The sequence below is a fragment of the Plectropomus leopardus genome, chromosome 5 (genome assembly GCF_026936395.1).
Source record: "Plectropomus leopardus strain MGB_pleo_1.0 chromosome 5, ASM2693639v1, whole genome shotgun sequence".
In the NCBI taxonomy this organism is placed as follows: domain Eukaryota; kingdom Metazoa; phylum Chordata; class Actinopteri; order Perciformes; family Serranidae; genus Plectropomus; species Plectropomus leopardus.
In genome coordinates this window covers 11,352,280-11,375,000 of record NC_142180.1, presented here as the reverse complement: position 1 = coordinate 11,375,000, position 22,721 = coordinate 11,352,280, and the positions used below count along the sequence as shown (strand labels likewise).

Sequence of the window (22,721 nt, the reverse complement as noted above, 5' to 3'; positions counted from 1 at the left end):
AATGAACACCATCTTCTAGTTTCATCCTTGACCATCTCGCATATTGATGTTTCTCTCTGTCGTGGGCTAAAAACAAGTATCACATCATTTTGTCTGTGTGGGGGGTTGCAGTGGGTGGATCAAAATCTAGATGAAATGAGAGAAAAGGCAAAAGAGAAGAAACAACAGTTCATGAGTCATAGTTTTCCAAGCCTCCAAGTTCCAAGCCAGCTTTGCTAGCTAATACAATCAGCCACCAACTCAGTAACCACCGAGTCCACACCCCCGAAAACACAAACACACTCTGGCTATGGCAACAAGGGGAAAGGGTTGTGGGAACCAGAGAGCAGACGCATGGTGGATGTCAGCCAAATAAAAAACCCGACTTGACTAATGCCAAGAGATGGTGTAGTGATGAAGACCCCTGCCTCTGGAGCCATGCTAACCCTGCTGGTCTGGAATCAGTTCCCACTAAAAACTTGCACCAAGTCTTTAATTAAGTTTATTGAATCTTTGCTTTATTCTCACACAGATGGAGCTTTCATGCATGCGCTTTTTCTGATAAAAGGTCATATCCTGGTTAACGTCTTATTCAAGTCAGAGTGTTCATGTCCTGAGGCCTGACTCCCAAAGCAACTTTGGCTTCGTCTCTTTGTGTTTGGGCTTTATGGAGCCTGACAGTAGCTATCCATTATAACAGGTCTCACAGAAGTGCTTATGAGCTGTCTCAGTAAGATAAGTTTTCCAATCCAGCTTTGAGCAAGTTCAAATTAAATCTGCAGCCAATGGCACACAACATCAACAGATCAAGAGCTGCATGTTTAATTTCAGAGAGTGAATACTACAAATCCTCGTGGGAAAATAAGGTCATTAGAGAGGCAAAAATAATATCATGGAGTGCGGAAAAAGTATACAACACACAACTATAATGAATATAATCAATAGAGACTGAACTAAACAAGATAAATTAAACATTATACATCTGACACTTTCAACAAATCCAGTAGCCTGGAGTGGGTATGGGGAAAAAATAATTGCTACTAGCTTTGCTCTTATGTTACATGATGAGGTGCATTATTACAATTTCTGCTGCACAATGCAGTGACGATTACTGGAGAAAAACTGCACTGTAAATGATTAAACATAATGGCCATGGGAAAAAAGAAATCAATGAAGGTCTGTTTGACTGTAACACTGTGCACATAAGTGAGTGGGAGCTACTTTCAAGTGTGCAAACACGGATTTATGACACAGTGGGTTAACAGATGTCACGCAGGAATCAGCTACATAAGTTCTGATTTATAGTTCAGCGTCACATAGACCATGATCAGCCATATTCTGCTTTAATATATATTCTACAGTAACTGTGTTTATTGTCTTCCATTTACTTTATAATGGGACTCATAGTGGGAAGCTTCAGCTGGTTTCTTTACTCAAAAAGAAAATAATTACAATTTGAGGAAGCAATCTTCAGCTATGATGTAGTCTATATAGTGAAACTACAGCAGCTATGAAGGCTCTGTATGGGCAAATCATTACACTTGAGATATTCTGCTTGCCTAATACTCTGAAGTGCTAGACAAGCGTGCAATAGGCAACACTGAAGCAACCACTGATGGACATCCTGTGAAAGAATCACATATCTGAGCATCATTGCTTTTCTATTTATTATTTGTGCATCACTGGTCCTGTAACACACGTGTAAGCTGGAGCAGTGAGTTCTTTTGTATTATGTGGGCCATTGGCATGTTTTTCTCAAATCATTTGATCACAACATGCTCCGGAGGAAGTTAACCACACTACACAAAAAGCCTTATGAACTCAAAAAGTCTGGGTTAAGATTAAGTTAGCTGGCTAACCCTCTAATTTTATAAGAGTGAGCAAAACTCATGGAACTCTTCTGAAGTGCTATATAAAAAAGGAACATTTCAAACAGCATCACCATGGAAACTGCTTGATTAGAGAGATGAACCAGTGAAGAGCAAATGAGCATACAGTGCATCCCTGCTAAATGTAAATAATGAATTGTGCTCTATTGTGTGTTTGGGATGAGACAGCACGGCTGATAAAAACAGGATATGATGCCGCATGTACCAACATGCCCAAAACAGAGTGATTGAGTGTCCTAACAGGATATTAAGCTTGAACACGTGATGAAAGGTTCAGCAAACCCCCCACTAACTGATTAATAAAATCCAAGGCGATGGAAAGAACAGACTATGGGAGGAAAGAGGAGGGGGAAAATGACAGGGAAAGAGGAGGGTGAGGAGGGAGGATGAAAAAAAAGCTCAATTAAAAACCACAGACTGTGCCCCAAGGGGAAATCCCGAGATTCCTCAGACTCCAGCAAAGATTTTGGGGATCAGAGTCAACACCACACATCTAAAATCTGCTACATTCCCAAGACTGGTAACACCTCACACATAGTCATGTTTTCCTTTATGTTCATTAAAGCTAGAAATGTGTGTCTTAATTAGTAACAATAAAGCCAAGAGTGACAGGCAATTGATTTGACCTTTATTTATACAAAGCTGGCTGAGCGTACGTGCCTTTTCACCACAACACCCACAACATTAACAGTTACACTGACAAATAACCTAACTGATATCAAAAGATACAAAGCAAACAAGATAATTAGCATAATCAATTTAAGCATCACAGGCAGGTATAAGCCCTTTATCACATGTGGCTTTGAAGTGAAAGGAGTGTATTAAGTGGCTTTGCAAATCTTTTCATAAAACCAGTGCAACAACAATGCAGCAGTCAGTCCTTCCAGAGCCTTAAAAGATACACACAAGATGGCAATTTTCCAAGAAGACATTTGTAGATAAGTAATCACCAAGGGTTATTGTGGCTCACAGTAAAGAAAGACCAACCGACCTAATCATGAAAAATGCAGTGGTGGGTATTGTAATTATCTCCAGTAATGAATCCAAGAGCTTAATGGTACACAGAGTGTGAGGACCTGAAGGAAGATTTCTATAGATTATATCCCCATGTTCAGGAACTGAGGGGGAAAACAACTTCAACAATACTTTTTTTACAACTTGGGGAAACTAACTGACAGAAACGATGCTTTTTTGGTGACTAACACAATTTTTAGACATTTAAATGTTCATTTCTCATGGTGACAGATACTAAGGTTTTGATATTTTGTGTCCTTTGCAATATTAAAACCAGTCACAGTGGAGATGTTCAAATTACTTTCATATGAGCTTACCTGTATATCTCTAGATACTGAGTACAGCGTAAATATTGTAATTTGCATTAAGTACCTTTATGGGTAATTCACATCTTGCAGTCATTTGAAAAGGAGTTGTAATTTCTCTGTAGTTACTTAAGCAGAATCAGGAAGACAGTATAATAGTGTATCATCTGCATTAAGATGTATTTGACAATTAAGCACAGATGAAATGTCATTTATATAACTAGTGAACTGCACTGGGGTTAAATTCACACTATTCAGACTGGACTATCCAAACCTTCGCACACTGACACCAATGACATTAATAGCTCCAAAACTATTTCCGGGCATCCATAATGACTCTTTACGAGGACAATTTTTGTAAAAGTAAAAGAATAATCCACTGTATTAAAAGTTTTTGATGAAACTATCATATACAGGACTCCTATTGTCGAAATAATTTGCAACTAAAATATCATCTGAGGTGGGGCTATGACTCTAAAAAGCAAACTGATGTGGAGTGCTCCAAGAGGAATGCCTTCATCTGTTACTGATTAGCAATTCCAGGATGTGTTACAGGTAGGACAACGAAATATTTATTAGGGTCACTGCAATCTCTAACACAAATGGAGAAGGACCACATGAGCCAGTTTCCAAGACTATGACTGTGAAATATGTAAGATCAATTGTTAATGGGCTCTGCTTTGTAATAACTGGCATGATAGAACGGAGAAGAAAGGATTCATGCTGTTTGTTCACCCATCAGCTGTCTAACATCTACAGCCTAGCAGTTAAAAGCTGAAAAAGGAGCAGGGATCCAGAGTTGGGTGTGCGCTATTATTTATTTGCAGGATGAGACACTCTTCCAGCTGCAGCTGTACATCTGTTGAAAGCTGCACCGATATCATTCTCACTTAATGCTTTACTGCCATCAGATTTACTGAGGCTAGAGGTGAGGAGGTGGTGCCTTTATTTATCTTGGCTTGGCTGCCTTTTAGCATTGGTAAGTTCAGTTAAAATGAAAGAGTTCAAGCAGAATGAGCGATTTGGCAGAATTTTAGTGAGAGTCAGTGCCCTTGATTGGACTCACAGACATCAGATCTTTTGCCTCTTTCATCAATTTGGTATCTTTCTGTACACAGATATGACTAATGCAGGGCTGAGTACTCTGTGCAGAGCTTACAGAAGCTACAGAAGATAATTTCTCTCCAATTACCTGTTATTACCATTTGGCAAAGGTACAAATCAATGTCAGTTTCAGTCATAAATCACAACTTGTGAATTGTGCTTTGTGTTCAAGTGGAGAAGAAGATATCCAACAGCAGCTACTCATCTAAAGCATGTTCTCACACCCCATATTTCTGCTGTCCTGCTGAATGTATTGGAAACTGTCATTGCTGTGAATGAGCTGTTGGCCAGATTACAGACTGTCTGGATTCTCTGTCTGTTTGATGTGATGATAATATTGCAGAAAGTGTGTGGCAGACGACACAGAGAGTGACACTTAATAAGATCTGGAGGAGCGACAGACATAAATCACCAGCACCCTAATGACAAAGCTGCATGGCTGTTACCCTCGGTTGCTACAGGGTTGTTAATGGTAACGTTTAAAGCGACTGTGGCATGCACAAAAATGTGCACGCGCACACGTGCACTCACACAAACACGGTGAAAATGAAATTACCTGAGATAGGGATCTGATCCGAGGGAGGTGTGTAATTATAAGAGTCACAACCTCAATTGTAAATCTAGCTGCATTCCTGTGGAGTCATTTACATGGCTCTGTCACACACACACACACACACACACACACACACACACATTTGTACACACAAGAAATGCACATTATACTGACACCTGAGGCTTGTACCTGTACCTCTTGTACAAGACATGCAAGCGATATGCTGTGGTTTGGATAGCTTTGGAAAAATTGCACTTAGTCTCACTTTCCCTATCACATTCCTTCTCACAGCCTCCAGACAATTCTTTCTCTAACTTTTAACAGCTTTTCCATGATTCTGTTAGGTATCAACGGCTAATGTAAAACATATTTCAATCCACTGAAAGAACAGACACATAAAATACATTAAAATATCGGGTGTGGCAGGTCTTCAGAGGGGGTAGCAGAGTTAATGTCTTACTACTTAAAATGGTGATAAGATGCTTCCCTCTTCTGGAGAAAAACAGCTGTTACAGCTCTAACTGGCCACATTAAGAGTGCAGTTTAGTCTATGGAAATAGCTGTAAAACACTTATATTTATAATGTTTAGCTGTCACTGTTTATGTAATATTTCAGCAGTTATGCAACACCAATTCATCATCATATTCTCACAGCGTCATAGTTGCACTATCTTGTTGTAACGACAGTCAATCGAGAGTTCAAAGACATAATCAGCACTTTGCTGAATATCACACACTCCTGATTTCATTTGTACCAGTTGACAGCCCTTACTGAGGGTGAAATGGCTGAGAAAGGATGGACAGCAAGCTGCATAGTGAAGCTGTTACTTTAAATGTCACTGTATGATCTAAATTTATTTTTATATTTTGCAGAAAGTATATAACGACCAACAGTTATTTTGAGACCTCTTGTGTCTATTATATGATGGGAAAGCAAACATAAAGGTAAAGATGGTAATGTCTCAATGATGCGCTTATTGTTCGAGTGTGGATTATATTCAGTCTAGTTTCCACCAAGCAGTCCAGTTCAGCTGAGTTCAGTTTGGTACACATTAGACTGTTTTTTTTTGTTTCCATTGTGAGAAGTTGTGGATGGTACCAATAGAATCGCTCCTTACCAACCCCATTTTTCATCACCCCTTTGTTGTGGTACCTAACACACTGATCTGGTACTAACAGACTGAGCTAGAAACACTGCAGTCCGTTAACTGGTCAGTAGAGAATGGTTACTCACGTTCAAGGCTTAATTGTCCCTGGTTTTGAAGTTTATGTAACCACCGTCCACACCGTGGCAAGTTTTTCATAAATGAGTAAACTATAGCTACAAAATGAAAGAATGTTTTCCTGCCTCTGCATCTTGACTAGTCAACTGCTATACATTGAGAAAAAATAGTTTAATTCTAGGTGCCAACAGCCAATGGCAACTTTGAGACTGAACGTTTTCTTACATGTTACTTAATGCTTAAGATGAGCACTTCACCCCTGTTCTTGTTTGACAAGGAGTTGATACACAAACCTGCTATTTCTTCATATCCTACGAGAAAGAGTCTCACTTCAGGCTGTTCTTTTTTTGTTATGAAAATGTTGGTATGCAGCCGCGTTCTGTGGACGATAAACCAGGTGCAGACTTCACTCTGTATCAGCGGTGATGAGGAAATACAGCAAGAGCTGGAGGGAGCAGGGAGTAAAAACAACTTTTAAGAATACTGTCTGCAGTGGAAATGCACATTGTTAAGGGTTACTTTTGGTTCTAAGAATACAGTTTTTGATGGAAATGCAGTGTGAGTATTGCATTTTATATGGCTTACTACAACTCACTGATGTCCAATTGAATTTGCACCAAAAGTACCGGTATGAGATTATTTCTATATAGGAATTTCTAAAAAAAAAAAAAAAAAGTTTGCTCTATTGCTAACAAAATAAAAACATTGTACAAGCAGCATGGTGTAATTTTATCGTTCTGACCGACAGTAATCTCACTCTGTGCTCTGCTCGGTGCGTACTTGAGTGTCCCATCTGTGTAGGTGGATATGGTAGATTGGTCAGGAGCAATTGGAAGGCAGTCTGCTGCCAACTGCATCCTGCCATTGCCTCAGTGTATATTCAGCCTTGGACCTGCAGTTTGGGTTGGCAGCTAATACCAGTGTTTACTCGTGGGTCTCCAAATCGTTGGAGTCGTTCAAGGTTATTCACAGGAAGTTGTGCTCTGAGACTTTGACTTAAAGTTGTTGATAAGTGTTGTAATATTACTTGTTTTCTAATGAAAAAGTAAAAGGTATTTAGGTTTTTTTAATCTTAATTTTTTTATTTGTTTTGCCATAAATGCATTATTTTTTATATAAATATTTGAATTTAAACCATATTTAACCAGGTAAATCCTGTTGCGATCAGTTATCTCTTTTTAGGGAGACCTTGCCCAAGTCAGCAGCATAGGAAAAAGTTACAAACAGCGATAACCATAACAACAACAACAACAACAACAATAAAATAGAATACATGAAGAGATATGAAAAACACCTTTGCACAATGACAAGTACTAACTGATTCATTCACCCTTGTGTTTTTTTTTCTTACACCCCATACCACACTCAGATAGCAATTACTACAAGAATTGAAAGGAAATGACTGCCTCACCAACACTATTGGTGGTATGCTGATACCTTCTGCCTCTAAAACAGGGGGTCAAATAATCTTCACCGTCATGCTCTCTCATATCTGTATGAGAGAGGAGAGAGCTCATAATATGCCCTCCTCTCCTTTATCATGCACTCTCAGACTTTCTCAACATTATGTGCGTTTTGCCGCCTATCTCTCTTTTTCTCACATGCACACATTCTCACCAACACAGACGTTGTAAGTGAAGTGGGTCAGAGGGCGGAGGAGATGAATGGAGGCCTGAATAGAAGGATGGAGAGATGAATGGATGGCTGAATTAATGAATGAATGGGTGGATGGATAGATGCAAGAGAGAAGAAGATGTAAAGAGGTCAGAGAGGCACAGACTGGCTGAACTCCAACATGGGCCGAGTGTCACATCTCTCCTGTTCCTCTAAATAAAACCCAAAACACGATTCAACACAAGTCTGGGGAGGATTTTGAATGTTTTAATTACAGTATTGTTTCTGTTTAGGACCATCACCTTACTCACCTACAGACAAAATTACACAGGAAGTAGGTACTTCTGTTTTGGGCTACAGTGGACTGTGCTAAAACGGCTGAGTGTAGATACAGAAGAAAATTAAAAAGACATAATAACAGGATCAGTGTTGAGAGATATGGCTTTAATGTTGGAAGAAAGATGAGGATGAGTGGAATGCTTGCATACTCCTGCAAAACATCTGTGTTGGGGAAAAAAAAAAGTGAAACAGAAATTTGATTTCTGTTTCAGTTTGGATTCGATGAAGATGGTAATGTAGCTAATATGCACTTGCTCACATTATAGACATTATAGCATTAGCATCAAATTTAGAGTCTGATTTGTTCAGGTATTGTGTAGTTCAGTGGTGTAATTTAAAAAAGTAATAATACTTGTATTTTGTTCTTTAAAGGATGAAGCTGAAAAAATACCTTGTTTTTCGTCAAGTGTAATGTATACTCCATTTTAAAGTGGTGCACATGTTAACAAGAAATAAACTTCAGAATTCTTAAAATTCTGACTTTTCTTTTTCATTAATAGCATTTACTTTACTTATTTACACACTTTTACTTTCAATACTTCAATATATTCAAAACATAATATTAGATACTTTAAAACTTTTACCCAAGTAATATTCGAATAGGTGACTTTAACTTCTCTCAAAGTCATTTTCTGGTAAGATATCTATACTTTTACTTAAATATATTTTTCATCCACCACTAGTGTAGTGTAACTTTAGCCCCTTGGACATTCTCTGTCTGAATTAGTTTTTGTTCGATGAAGTGGATATGGGCACTGATTCAGAGAAAACTTAATTAGAAAACTAATTTAAAACTAATTTTTAAAAAAAAGTGACAACAGAACACGGCATATAATCTGTAGCAGACCCGTGTGCATAGCTGTCAAGCAGAAAGTGCAGATTTTACATATTCCCACACCACACTTTCATATCACACTGGTGAGAAACAGCATTAAAGACTCCAGTTTTCTGTGTGGCACAGTTTATTGATACCTTTTGATGCCTGAAATGCTTGAAACATTTTATATTAAATGCTGATATTTTCTGCTGTCACATCAGCCACACATTCAGATGTTTATTTATCTATTAAACTAGAATGGCTGTGACATTATCGAGGGTGTACTCTGCATTTCTTAGACCTAAAATACATACATTAGTGTAAAACTTGAAATATATAACTGTAATGAGTGTTTTTTATATACAATGAAATATTTTATTTCTAAATAGATCCTTTTGAAATAAACAATATGGTTAAAGGGGGTCCTGCTCTATTTCTCTTAAAATATCATCAGAGGCAAAGAAATGGCAGAACCATCAAATGCAAGCTTTACTGACCTTCACTGAAGAACTAATAGTGACAAAGAGTGTGTGTGTGTGTGTGTGTGTGTGTGTGTGTGTATGTGTGCGTGTGTGTTTGTGTAGGATGCCCTTGCAAGACTACATGGTCTGTTTCATATGGCTGACAGACCATTAATGGAAAACCGTCTCCATCACAGACACTGAGCAACTGATGCTGTGTGTGTGTGTGTGTGTGTGTGTGTGTGTGTGTGTGTGTGTGCATGCGCGTGATAAGACTGTGTGCAGTGAGAGGTCAGAGGAGCATAAATATTCCATATTTTGTGTGTACTGTAAGGTTCGGTAGGGTTGGGATGTGCGTTAGCTGGTAGGCGTGTATGAATGTATGTGTTGGAGTGCGTTTGTGTGCACGCCTTTGGATGTGTGTGTGTTGGTGCATGCGTGTGTGCCCATTTGTCTTGTTACCAGTTTAAGCTGCCAATGTAATCACCATGAGAAAGAGTCTGGAAACGAACTCTCTAACCTTCACAACCCTGTCACCCCCACCCTGGCAACTAATAAGAGCTGCGTGCACACACACACACACACACATGCACTAATACCCTCAAATGCTGCACTTTTGTCTCCTTTTTTAAATTTAAATATAATTTTGAATAGAAATTAGACACAGCCGTGGGTGACTGCCCAAGTGAAGAAGTCATTTCTGGTTTTTAATGCTAAAAGTTTCATAAAATTGTAGAAAATACAAACCCACCAGAGGAAGGTGAGCATCTCAACAACAACTCAGGAGATTTCACTTTGATGTCAGGCTTACCTAAAGTAACGAAAACACGATTTACACCAGCCAAGAGCAGTTCAGTGGACATAACCACCAAGGTGGCACTAAACAACTGTCTCACACACCTACTGGATTGTCACTTTACAGAGTTGTGACTGGAAGCTGCAGCACACTAGGACAAATATACCCCCTACTGTACATCAATACTGCAAAAATATACTGTAGTTTCTAGGCAGGTGGCAGTACAAAGAGCAACTCTGAATACTGTAGCAGCAATATAGTGACTGACAGACAAATTAACTAAGCACCAACCTGGATTTTACATGGCCTCCTGAGTACTGCACATGCAGGCCTGGAATTCCATCCTGAGCCTGAGCCAGGTCTGAAGCTGGCCCAAAGTCCGCAGCCAACATTTTCTCTCTCTGCATGTACTTCAATTGCTTTTTTTTTGCTTTAACTTTGTATTCCAGCATTTTGGATCTAGATCAAACAACTAAATATCACATTCTCTCCAATGTGGTTGCATTGTCAACACTTATTCAATATAGAATTGTATGAGCATTAAATGATAGAAGTGGGCGTGTCACTGAGCCAGGACCACATTATATCAGAGCTACTGTTCTTCATTGTTTGTGTTTGGTCATTGTTATAAAGTAAATCATGTAATCCAACACACCTCTCTACAACGTCTTGGCCACTCCAGCATGTGTGCTGCTCAACCTCCATCTCGCTTTCACAAAGCATCTCTGGCAGCTCTGAGAAGAACCACTGGTACCGCTGGATCGAGCCCTCAAACTCCCTAAAAAAGAGGGGGAGAGAGAGGGAGAGAGAGAGGGAGAGAGAGAGGGAGAGAGAGAGTTGTACACGGTTGAATGTTTGGGTCCTTGTTGTTAAGATAGGGACAGATGTACCATATGCTTGTATTTGTTTCAATTTAGACTTGTCATGTCCAATTCCGTGTGAATTCCCTTCTGATAGACTCTGGTAGGTTACTGAAAGCAGCACGGGGAAGAGAAACAAGCTCACAGCACTTTTGGTAATGACTGCATAATGAAAATCTGATATGAAGCTTTTCATTTAATGAGTTGTCTGGTCTGAGGTTTTATTTTCTCAAAGTTACACCTTTAGGCAATATCTTTTAGGAGGAATGACACATAAAATAATAAAGGTACTGTATCACCTACATACAACTAAAGATACAGAGAATTAAAAGTTCACTGACAACAGCTGTGTTGCACTTTAATAGCTGAATGTTTGCATTGAACTATTCTAACAGACTTTTGAATTATTGTAAAATATGCATCTTAAGTCCAGGGGAAATGTTTCCTTATGTGGTTTCTTTTTACATTGGCTCTTCTTCAAGGGCTATTGAATGGACATAATGGAGCAAATGACTTAAATGACTGAAGGCAAAAAACACAAACCAATATTAACAGGCGATTTCTGTCATTTAACTTTGTGATTATGGATAAAAATAGTCCTTTTGTAATAATTCAAAGTGCAGGTGATTAATTTACAGGTGAGGAATTTACCTGGACAGTTTTTTCAGGCTGCGACTCTTGTCTCTTCTGGAGCCTTTCAGAAAGAATGACCTGGTAGGACACACAAACACACACAACCACACATAAAAATGAATTGATTTTCTCTTGCTATGACTGAAGGTCAGATGTAAAGAGATCCTCCTCTGTGTCTCTTCCCAAATTTAATTCACCCTCTGTGGTTCAATTCTAGCATTCCCAGAGATATTCTGACCTCTGACAAGAACTCATACATTTCATCAGAGATGTGTAACTCACCTCCGGGTTTGCGGCTGCAGACGTTGATGAACAGCCGGACCCACCGAGGGAGGCGATGTCACATTTGACCTCTCTGAGGTTACTGGTGTAGTCGGGCTCACAGAGGCTGTAATATGCGAGGTAGTGGGATTTTCAGTTGGCATCATGGGACCAGCTGCCTGGGGTCCACACACCTTCTCCACCTGAGGAGGGGACAGTTTGCAGGGTAGTGTTTTGGCTGCTTTTCAGAGGTACGCTAAGTAATGTCCATGGAGTATCTCACATCAGATCATGTCATAAATGTGTTCTTTTGAAGATTTTTTAAATTGGATGTTATTTGACATTTGTACAAAAGTGGATATTGTTACATTTTTGTACATGATTAATGATCCTGAGCATTGCTGATGTTCCAATGAGGTAATGTTTTTGGTGCGGTTTGCTTGATTTTCATGAGACTTGGTGAAAGTAGAATGGGCCAAAGATTAACCCATTCAATTTTGGGACAGGTCCAATTCACTGGGCAGTTCCCGGAAATATTTTTTTTACTTTTGTTAGCATTGCAAGATGGGGCATATGGCATTGGGAGGATGAACGCCTTACATCTGAAAATCCTGTAGATGGTTATAAAAAAATTCAGTACTGACAAAACATTGTAGAAATACAATGACTCCATACTCTGGGGTACCAGTTATCCTCTGGAGTGGCCTCTGCTCAAACTTCATACAGATAGAAGTTACCATGAAGTTCCCATTTGACATAATTCATATAGCTTTGGAAATATATTCAGACATATCCTGTGGTTGTGCTTTCAGATTTGCATATCATAGACGACTGGAGTATTGGCCTTAGCGGAGGTCGGCACTCTCGGAGAGCCCTTCTAGTTTTTCAGTATGTTCAGTTGAATTTGAATTATTACATGGAGAGGCAGAAATTGGTTGTTTCAACCATGTATCAATTAGTTATTTTACAACTGACTCAGGTTGCTGAGAGCTGTTCATAGCGGTTAGTATATCGGTTATTGTGATGGTGATTGTGATGTTAGTGTGTTTATTTTTCTCTAAAAGATAAACATGAAATGTATATATATTTTTTCATATTAGCTAAGCCCCACAATCTCCCCATGCAAACCTTGCAAACTGCTGGTGTATCCCCAGTTGGATATTACCCAAGTAAAAAATTTACCTCAAAATATATCATGGTGGAGCGTAACGCGACACATTATAGAGGCTGGTAAAATGAGTTTTCTCAGCAGTATTCATACTTGTTTAAAGAAATTACTGCTGTGTTAAATTCATGATGCAATCCTCTATTAGGTGCTGCAAATGCCACACATACACACTGTCAAAGGGTGAGGGGTTAGCCTTTAGTGACGTTTCTAATGAATAAGAAGCTTGATCAAATATTCAATTAAGTGGTATTTTCGCATTAGCCACAATTAGCAGTGTGATTATGCTTGTGTATGTTTGTTTACCTCTCAGGAATCTACTCTACTAAGTCCACAATGTTCTCTCAAAATTGGATGGCTACTCTATTTCCTCCTCCAACAGTGTGTGCATGCATGCATGTGTTTGTGTGTAGTCTGTTTGTCCAGAGATTAGCCACAGAAACTTTCTCATCACTCAGAACCAAGCTGCATTCTGGGTATCGGTTGTCCCGCCAACCACAGTCTTTGTCTGGCACTGGATCTGTATTCACACTCACATACACACACAGACACACACACAGACTGGGGGGAACCCCAGATTCTCTGAAGAATGAGGCTGTTTTTAGCCCATCTAGGTACAAGGCTTTTGTGAGGAGATCCAACTGCCAGGCTGAAAGAAAACCCACGGCCTCACTCTGTGTCCAAAATTCAAATGACTTTATTATTGGGACATATGAGTACGGATCGTTAAGCAATCTGTTACTGATCCCGTTTTCGGAATTGCACTTTGCAGGGGCACATTTTAGGGGCACAATTACTTTAGTATTCAAACCTCTTTCAGCGGACTGGCATCAATATCCAGAATCCCAAATGTATCTCATGCAACAATTTAGAGCAAGCAGCCACTTTTCCCCCCTACATCTGAGCATCCCTTCTGCTTACTGTGGCTGTGATGCGTGGCCCGTGCAGCTGAGCGTGCAGTATGGCATCATTCACATGATTTCGGACAGCTAACAGAGCTAGCTCCATGCTGTTGTGGTTGCTGCTGGTAGCTAAGGCGGCAGCTAACCGCTGGAGCAACACCACCAATCTCCCCCAGGGGGCGCCAAGCTCTGATACACCCACCTAGAACAGAGAGAGAGGACAAGAAAAGAGGAGGATGGGAAGAGTGGATTCAGAAACAGGAGAAGGAGAAGAAAGAGGGTGCAGAGGTGACAAAAGGGGAAAGAAGACAGGGAGACAGAGAACAGGGACATGTTTCACGTTACATTTCATATGTTTTTTGAAAAGACAGTAAATTGAGTAAGTGTGCTGCCACATATATCATATTTCAAAATCAATCTATCGGACACAAATGGATTGCGAGACTTTGCTGTCATTAGGAAACAGTCAGATGGATAGAAATGAGCCCGTCTCTATCTCATGACAGGACTGACATGGCCGTATTTTCCATAAACCAAGTTGCCTTCTGTCACTGAGAGACTGTTCCTGCTTCTCCCCCTGGCTCTCCTTGACTTTGCTGAGTGTGTTTTTCTTTCCTTTCCTTTACTGAAGAGGATAAACATGATGGGAGTTGTTTTTCCACCACGCTTTCTTTGCTTCCAAGAAACTCTCAAGCGGGATGAACAGTGCCATCTTCCAAGCCTCTCTATTGTGGGCGCCGTTAAAGCTGTCCAGCAAATTTCGAAGCAGCCCTGTAAGATGCACGGAGGACACTGCCAGTTCTCTTGGCAATGCTCTTGTTATTTGTCAGTCTAAAACTTAATGTGGGAATGATTTATTGATGATTAAATGCTGTGAATGAATGATTCAGAAATGTGAGAGATGGGAGCGTTACTGCATTTTTTTTTACTTGCTACTCCACAGGCAAAAGGAGACAAATACTCTGAGGACTCCCATGCATCTCAAACAGTATCAGCTACAATACATACACACACACACACACACAAACACAGAAAATACCTCAAAAGAAAAGCATTAAATCAATGTTCACTGCTGAATTCTAAATCTGAAATGAGATAACAAATATTTCCTAAAAAACCATGTGTAGACTCAAACAAAAGTAATCCCTGGCTCAAACATCATTAATGACACACTAGAAGTGTGCCTGTATCTGCAGTGAACCCGCCCTCTGCCTATATCTTCTAATTTTTCTTCTTATTTTGCTGTGTTAGAGATGTTTCTTTGCATGTAGCCATCAGCCAATAACAGCAGCAGCTGATGTCGGGACATGCAACAGCGTCAGCACAGCGCAGAAAAAAACAGAAATGCATAAATAATGAGACGAATCGAGACAAAGCGAGACAGAATCCAGAGTTGGCTTTTGTTTTTACTGAAGGGGATGAGGAGCAACGCAAAGTTGGTCTGTTTTGTGTTGGCTAAGTTGGTAATGGTAGTTAGCTTATTTAGCTTCTTAATGTGCTTTTCTATGCTATCCATATATTGACTATAGTACTGTAGCTTGCAGTGTCTGGCTGTGCAGGGAGGAGTGGCCAAGTTTGAATGTTGTGTTGACAAACAGTAAACAACAATTCTTGGATAGTGTACATTTAAGGAAGCAAAAGCATTTGTGATATAATACAAAATGACTGATTTGGTAGAATGTTTAAAGGTGCATTATGTAAGATCTGGACATATTTTAGTTTAAAACATTCAAAAAAGAGAAGAAGTAGAAGTAACTTCTTTGACCTTATGTCCAAGATGCTTATGTATTGCGTTGCAGAGATAGTCACTGCTAGGCAGCCAGGGACGGGCAGTCCCTTCTGTGATTATACATCCTGGTCTGAGAGGGGATAGTGGGTCACTGAGGCTCTAGTGTGCTGCAGGAGAGGATGAAGAAGTTGAGCCTGCTGGAGCATAGAGTCAGTGGATGCAGCGTAGAAGATACTGCAGTGAATTAACTGTGTAAGAAACACAGTGATGGCAGAAGCACCATTCTCCCCATCACAAGCAGCTCCCAGAAAGAAGCAATGTTCCATGGCTACGAAAAGAAGCGATATAAGAAGCAAAACTCGAGTAAATATTGGTGTGGCTTTCCAACCCTGGAGACAGCTCTCGGAGAGTAAAAAGATGTGGTTTGATGCTAAACTCGTAATGTTTATTTTAGGCTGGTAAGTAACATCTAACATTGGATATTTACCAAAACATACCTTTAGTTTCACTATTGACAACTAAAAAACTGTAGTATTACAGTTCATGAAAAACTTCAGGTAAACTACACACAAACACCATGCTGAACGCCAGATCATAAGACAGCAGCCTTATTTGAGCGGCTGTATTCTTGCTCTGCTGTCAGTTATGAGATGCCTTATTTGTGACTGATGACTATATGGGGGGGTTAGGACACAGTAGTGGACCGACATTTAAATACTACAGTTGGACTCGTTGGCTGGAACTCACATAATGCACCTTGAAGGGCAAGTTCATTTAAAGGAATAGTTTAACATTTGGGTAAATTGCTTATTTTATTTCTCACAGTAAAACCCACAAATTGACATTTTATATTTCTATTTGTGTATGGATTAAATATAGAAGACATAAAGGGGTGATTGGTAAGAGCGCTGCTGCTATTTTTTTCATTTTGGACAGTTGCCTCCCATCTCCCGTTGTTATGCTAAGCCAAGCTAATTGCCCCCTGCCAGTTGCTCCATATTTAAGGCACAGACATGATCTGTTTATCAACCTTCTCATCAAACTCTCAGCAAGAAAGACAATTAGCATATTTTCCAAAATGGCCTATAATTTCTGACAACTCAATAATACAGATCACACTAGAGATGAGCAACACCAGTACCTGTATCCATAGCCGTATTTGGAATGGGCAGAGTGTGGTTTGATCTGGAAATGGAAGTTATAATTCTAAACCTGAAACTGATATGGGTTGATCAGAAGCTGCTATATCTAATATTTATTATAAAACTATTTAAAGAACAATCTTAGGATTGAGCTTCAGATCAATTTGATCACAAGAGACTGATCACAGCTACCCAAATGAGGATTTTTCATTATTATCACAAGTACGAATATTGACAAAATTTACTTTGATGATACTCGTACTTGTAAAAAGTGCATTATCTGTACCGGATACTCGTTTCATCCGAGCATTCAGCTTAATCCTAGAACATAAGCGCATACATTTTCTTAACATTCTCTAATGACAAGTATCCAGGAGAATATATGATGAATTTATCAGTATTAGTGTATACAGTATAATATAATGAAACCACACACACATATTTAAGACGACACATACACACAATCAGTGAATGTATACACATTTAAACACTTACCAGACATCCTCTCATAACGTTGACACACAGGCCGGTGCAGGGCCGTATCAGTGTCATCCCTCTGCAGTGGGAGCAGTACTGCATCCTCACTAAGCCTCGCCCACACTCTCTGGATAACGTTGCCTTCTCCGTCGCATTCACCACCTCTCCAGCCAGTATCAGCAGTCGGCTCAGTGCTCGGCCCGACCCGAGCGCACGGGACAAGCTGCTGACCAAGAGGCGAGGATGGGGTCCGAACGGGCTGACATCCTGCCGTGTCATCCTCAGGCAGTCGTTATGATTAGGGGAGGGAGGGGACCTGGGCGACATGTGGCCGATCCCGGGGTTCAGCAGGCGGCGGTACACCAACGGGAAAAGATCGTTGTAGAACCGACGCACGGTGCTGTCCAATGAGGAATTTGAATCTCCTGAAAGGTGGCGTTTGATGTCGCTGAACAGCTGAAGCACGAGCGGGCGGCAGTCAGATGTCAGAGCAGAGTAGGCGCTGTCAAACAGAGTGCTGGTCAGGTTAGATGTGAAGGACACGAGCGACTCGAAGGTCTCTAGAACGAAAGAGGAGGCAAACATGCATTTTATTGTACAATGCACACTAATGACAAACATCTATGATAATTAATCATGAATATAACAAGAAAAGAATATTAGCAAGATCATTAAAGGACAAATTTGCTGATTTTTAGCCAGCTATTCGTCCTCAGTGTGTGTAGCTGAACAGTGTTTAGCCTTTCACCATCTCAGATAACACGTTTTGCTTGAACTTCTGAGAACTTTCACTTGGAGCACTTGTGGCATGGGGGGCGAACAAGGTTATGTGCACACGCTGGGATGAACCAGAGAAAATCTGCAACGTTTTTCATTTAAATGTTGGAAAAGTTAGTAAATTTCTGGTCAGTCTACTGACTCCTTTTCGGATGATGTGGAATTGAAATACACTGAAGTTAAAGTTGACAAACTGAAAATTTGGCCTTTTGATGGCCCTGGATAAAACAAGGGATCATCAAAATTATTAGAGGATTAATTCTAATGACTTTGGTGATAATTCTGTGTCAAACCATGTCTGTGTCATATTTAATGGCTATGCATCCTGAAATTAAATTGCAAATTTCAGTTTAGTTCAAAGTGGTGGACGGACCAGACTGACCAACACTGCCATCCTTTGACTGACCCCGCTTGTGTGGCTGAAAAAAACACGATGAGCAATAGCATTCTTTAAAAACAATAAAAAGAATAATAAAGATATTTTTGTTCATTTTGTTCAGTATTTTGGTTCAAACTTTTAACCCCTCACTACCAGTTTATTAGCTTCTACTACCAATAGTTCCCTGTTGCAACTATAGGTACACCAGTAATGCTTTAGCCACTGTAATGAATAAATTCATAAAATAAACACATAAAAAAGGACAAAAGTGCCACGAGTGTATTACATAAAACTTTACAGAAGGAAGCATGCATCTAGTATCTACTCTAGTTATCAGTTTGACATTGCTGGCTCACCTGTGCTAGGTAATATTTCAGCTCGACCGAGGAGGACGCAACTAAAGTTTACATCGCTTCTTTTCCATGAGCAGGGACATGCTTCCTTCTGTGTAGTGATGCGGTTGGCGGGTGTAGTTTGGTGGAAAGACAATAGTTCCTACATGAAACTGCTGCACAACAAGGTCTGTAGATTATCTTGAGTCACCGGTCATAATATCTAAAGAGTAACATAGCTATTGAGTTTATTAATTAATTTATTTTTTTGAGCATCACAAGCCAAATGCCATCTACTTCCATTATATTGGAGAGAGCAGACATCTCTACGCTTGATATGTCCAACAACTGGCAACTCACATCAAAACGATCAGGATTAATATATAGCATTAGCATTACAGAATATGTAGTTTGGATTTGGGGGGGACTGTCCCTTTCAATACAGTAAGTCTGTATAAATGTGTTCCAATATCAAAATGAGGGTAAAACTGACATAGGTATGTATCAGTGCCGCATGTAAAATGTGGCTTTTTCATATCTGTGCATATATTATTGTTCCTCGTCACACAGAGCCTCACTAACCTTGGACTGACTTTATCTGCTGCATGCGAGCTAAAATTGCACACATCTTAATTCATCCTTGAGCTCGTTTTCACTACCCCGTTATCTATAGTCAGGTGTTAATGAGAGGCTCAATCTCAGGATCTGCTGCGTTTCCTCTGTCCGACAGGGTCTAATAAAGTGGACAGCACTCTTAACAGAGGCTGCATTCCCGGTGTGTGTGTGTGTGTGTGTGTGTGTGTGTGTGTGTGTGTGCGTGCGTGTGTGTGTCTATGTTTGAAACTTGCCAAGTAGAAAAGATGATGTCAATCTGATGGCATCCGGACACACACTGACACACACGCACAAACTGAGAGTAAGAGAGTGAGGGGAATCTATTTATCTGTGACTTTCACCAGGTCAATCAGAAAATGTGCATCTTTGTGTGTTTGTGTGTGTCATAACAGCTTTGCATTGCACAATCACAGCTGCAGCCACCTGATTCTACAACAGACAGTAATTTATTGGGGAATTTATTCAATAACTCACAGATTTACTCTGTAAGAAAATCATTATCACTGTCCAGGAGAGCTTACACACCACCAACAAGATATTTATTTTTGTTCTGTAAGTTTATACTTCATTTTCACACAAATACGTTCAAATAAATAAAGTGACGTTGATGGTTGTCGGGGGGGATGAGGCAGAGGAGCAGCGGTGGCGCTGAGTGAGAACGTCTCACTTTTATATGTTTGCATACCCACGTCCTGGCAATAGCAACACAAATACAGACGGCATCGAGTGACACAGCAAAGACTATTCTGGGGTCATGTGATTAGCTCTTTACCCTCTGTGATTGGAAGACAGCTGCGATGTGGTAGAGAGGGCACGAGGGTCTTACAGTGCCAGGAGAAACACACGCAAGCATGCAGACACATATTCACACACACACACACACGCACACACACACACATGCACACACTAAAGTAATCCTCAGGGTGTAAATAGAGCCTGACTACAACCGCTCTGGGCATGTCTCAGTTTCTCTAGCGGGTTTTAATCACTGTGCTTTGGAGATTCAGCTCAGCTGTTGTAGAACGCTGCTGTGCAAAATTAATATAATTCATTAAAGGGCTGGTTCACCCAAAACAAAAAAAATCATTTTCTCACTTGCCGCTGAATTTTTGTTTTACTTGTACACATCCTGTTTTATATGATACTACTTTCTTGCAAAGAAATATCTTGTGTGAAAATTGTCAATAGTGGGGTCTCCTGAGAATCCAGCGCTTTGTTTATGAAAGGTTTTCAGTTTTATCTTCCACCTTAATAAAAGGAACAGTTGAAATAACCCATAAACATGTATTGATGTTTTCCACCCTGTGATGTCAAAAGCATGATGCTTGACTGAATAAATGCTTTTAACATTTTTAATCTCATGGCTCTGCATAAAGTGTTTCCTGTTCTGCAATTTTTATTTTAGAATTCTAAATTCCATATACTGCCATTGTACTGGGTAGCTGCAGTATTTTCAGAGAATGGTATCTATCACAATATGACCAACCAACTGAAACTTTTCCCGAGTGCCAAGCATCAAGGAAAACTACAGCTGCCACCGTAAAAAGGCGAATGAGCCCTATCTGAAACCAGTGTTTGGTTTGTCTGTTCCAGGCTACTGTAGAAACAACATGGTGTACTTTGTGGTCTTCGTTTCAGGTGATTATAGACTAATTAAAACAGCTATTAATATTATATTCAGTTTCTGACACTATATCCTCCTTAAATGCAGGGTTCCCACACATTTTCATTGGCAAAATTTCAAAGCTTTTCACAGATTCACTCTATTCAACAAAATCTCAGTAAGTTGGCAAAGATGAAGAGACAGATGGAATGCAGGGAGAAAATCAAGAAACGTAAGTGATGGTAAATAAAACATCACAAACAGCAACGTTACGTTGACTTTGCCTGGAAATTGTGATTGTGAAATTCTATGACTTTTCCAGGTTTTTCATGACCGTGGGGCCCCTGTAAATTCTATACACTGAACCTCAAAGCTAGTGGTTCTCACACTGTGGGGGGCCCCAACACCCCACCCCCACCCACCCTGAGAGGGCACAGAGCCACTGCAGGTTGAGTGTGGATAACCAGGGGAGAATTTTGGAGTAAAATGAAGTGGAATTGACCTTGACCTTTTGTTTCACTAAAATTCAAAACTGATCTTTTTTTAATCATTTGCTTCACTTATTATTGATAATATTGATTTAAAAAAAATTGGGGTGGGGGACATAAACTGTTTTCAGCTTCTGAAAATGGCATGAGAAAAACTGTAGTTAACCAAACTATCTGCATAGGATGATAACTCTTGGGGTAAACGAGAAAATATGTTTTGATGGTATTTGGGTGAACTGACTTAAAATAAAACTCTTTACATTTAAATTAAAAGCAGCAAATTCTCAACTTGTCTTCTCTCACTTGCTGGAGTTCTTGCTCAGCCCGTCTTTGTGTATGGGTGTTTTGCATTAATTTTACCCATGGATGGTTAAGCCATCCGCTGGGCATAAATAGCAGCTGAAACGAAGCCTGAGTGCATTCAGATGTAGCAGGGGAGGAGAGAGTGAGAGATAGAGAGACAGAAAAAAACAGAGAGGTACATGTTTGCCATGTCTGTCTGCTGGGTTTCATCAGCTCTACCCGTCTCATAATCCCTGCACGACATGCACACACATTCATGCACGCAAACACACACACACACACACACACACACACACACACACACACACCGACTGGTGAATAGTGTTGAGAGACAAGTGGACAAGCAGAGTATTCTTCCTCCTATTCAGAGCAGCCCGTTAGGGACCGGCTGTTGCCCACGGCAACAACACTTTGCTGCGGATACGTACTGAATGTAAACATTCTCCGTCCCTCGCTCTCTCATTGGTCAAGAACAAAACATGATTATCGCAGCGACAGAGACAGACGGACAGAGAAAGAGAGCGGAGAGTTGTAACAAAGTTTTCCGCTGCTCCCTCCGAGAGTTTGCTCTTTGAAAGACTCAATCGCACATCAGTTGTTTGTTTGGCTAGCCACTGTGGCGCCTCACAAAATAAACTGGCCTCACATCACCACCCTGACACAAACTAGCTATTTCATGATGAACACACAAAAAGAGAATGGCAGGGGGGTTACAGGCACTTGACAGAAACATTAAAACACCAAAATCACCACTGCTATTAAAGTCACTTTGATTCACGCTCTTGAATCGCACCACAGACATCATCAGTGCTCGTCAATCCTTACGAATCCATAAGGAAAACTGATAACGCAGCATAGCTGGAAACAGAAACAAAATTTTAGTATTGGAATACAACTAATGATTATTTCCATTTTTTATTCATCTTTAAATATTTTTCCGATCATTTTTCTGATTTTCTAG

General features: G+C 40.1%; 1 protein-coding gene across 1 annotated transcript in view; it reads right to left on the bottom strand.

Moving 5' to 3' along the window:
- LOC121941282 (glypican-5-like) overlaps positions 1-22,721 on the bottom strand; it is a 62,214-nt gene that overhangs the window by 34,909 nt on the left and 4,584 nt on the right. The window contains exons 3-7 of the mRNA XM_042484040.2: positions 17,282-17,823; positions 13,935-14,117; positions 11,870-12,051; positions 11,606-11,665; positions 10,750-10,872 (exon numbers count right to left, since the gene is read on the bottom strand). Coding sequence (XP_042339974.2) covers positions 10,750-10,872; positions 11,606-11,665; positions 11,870-12,051; positions 13,935-14,117; positions 17,282-17,823 — 1,090 coding nt within the window. The remainder of the gene's footprint in view (positions 1-10,749; positions 10,873-11,605; positions 11,666-11,869; positions 12,052-13,934; positions 14,118-17,281; positions 17,824-22,721) is intronic.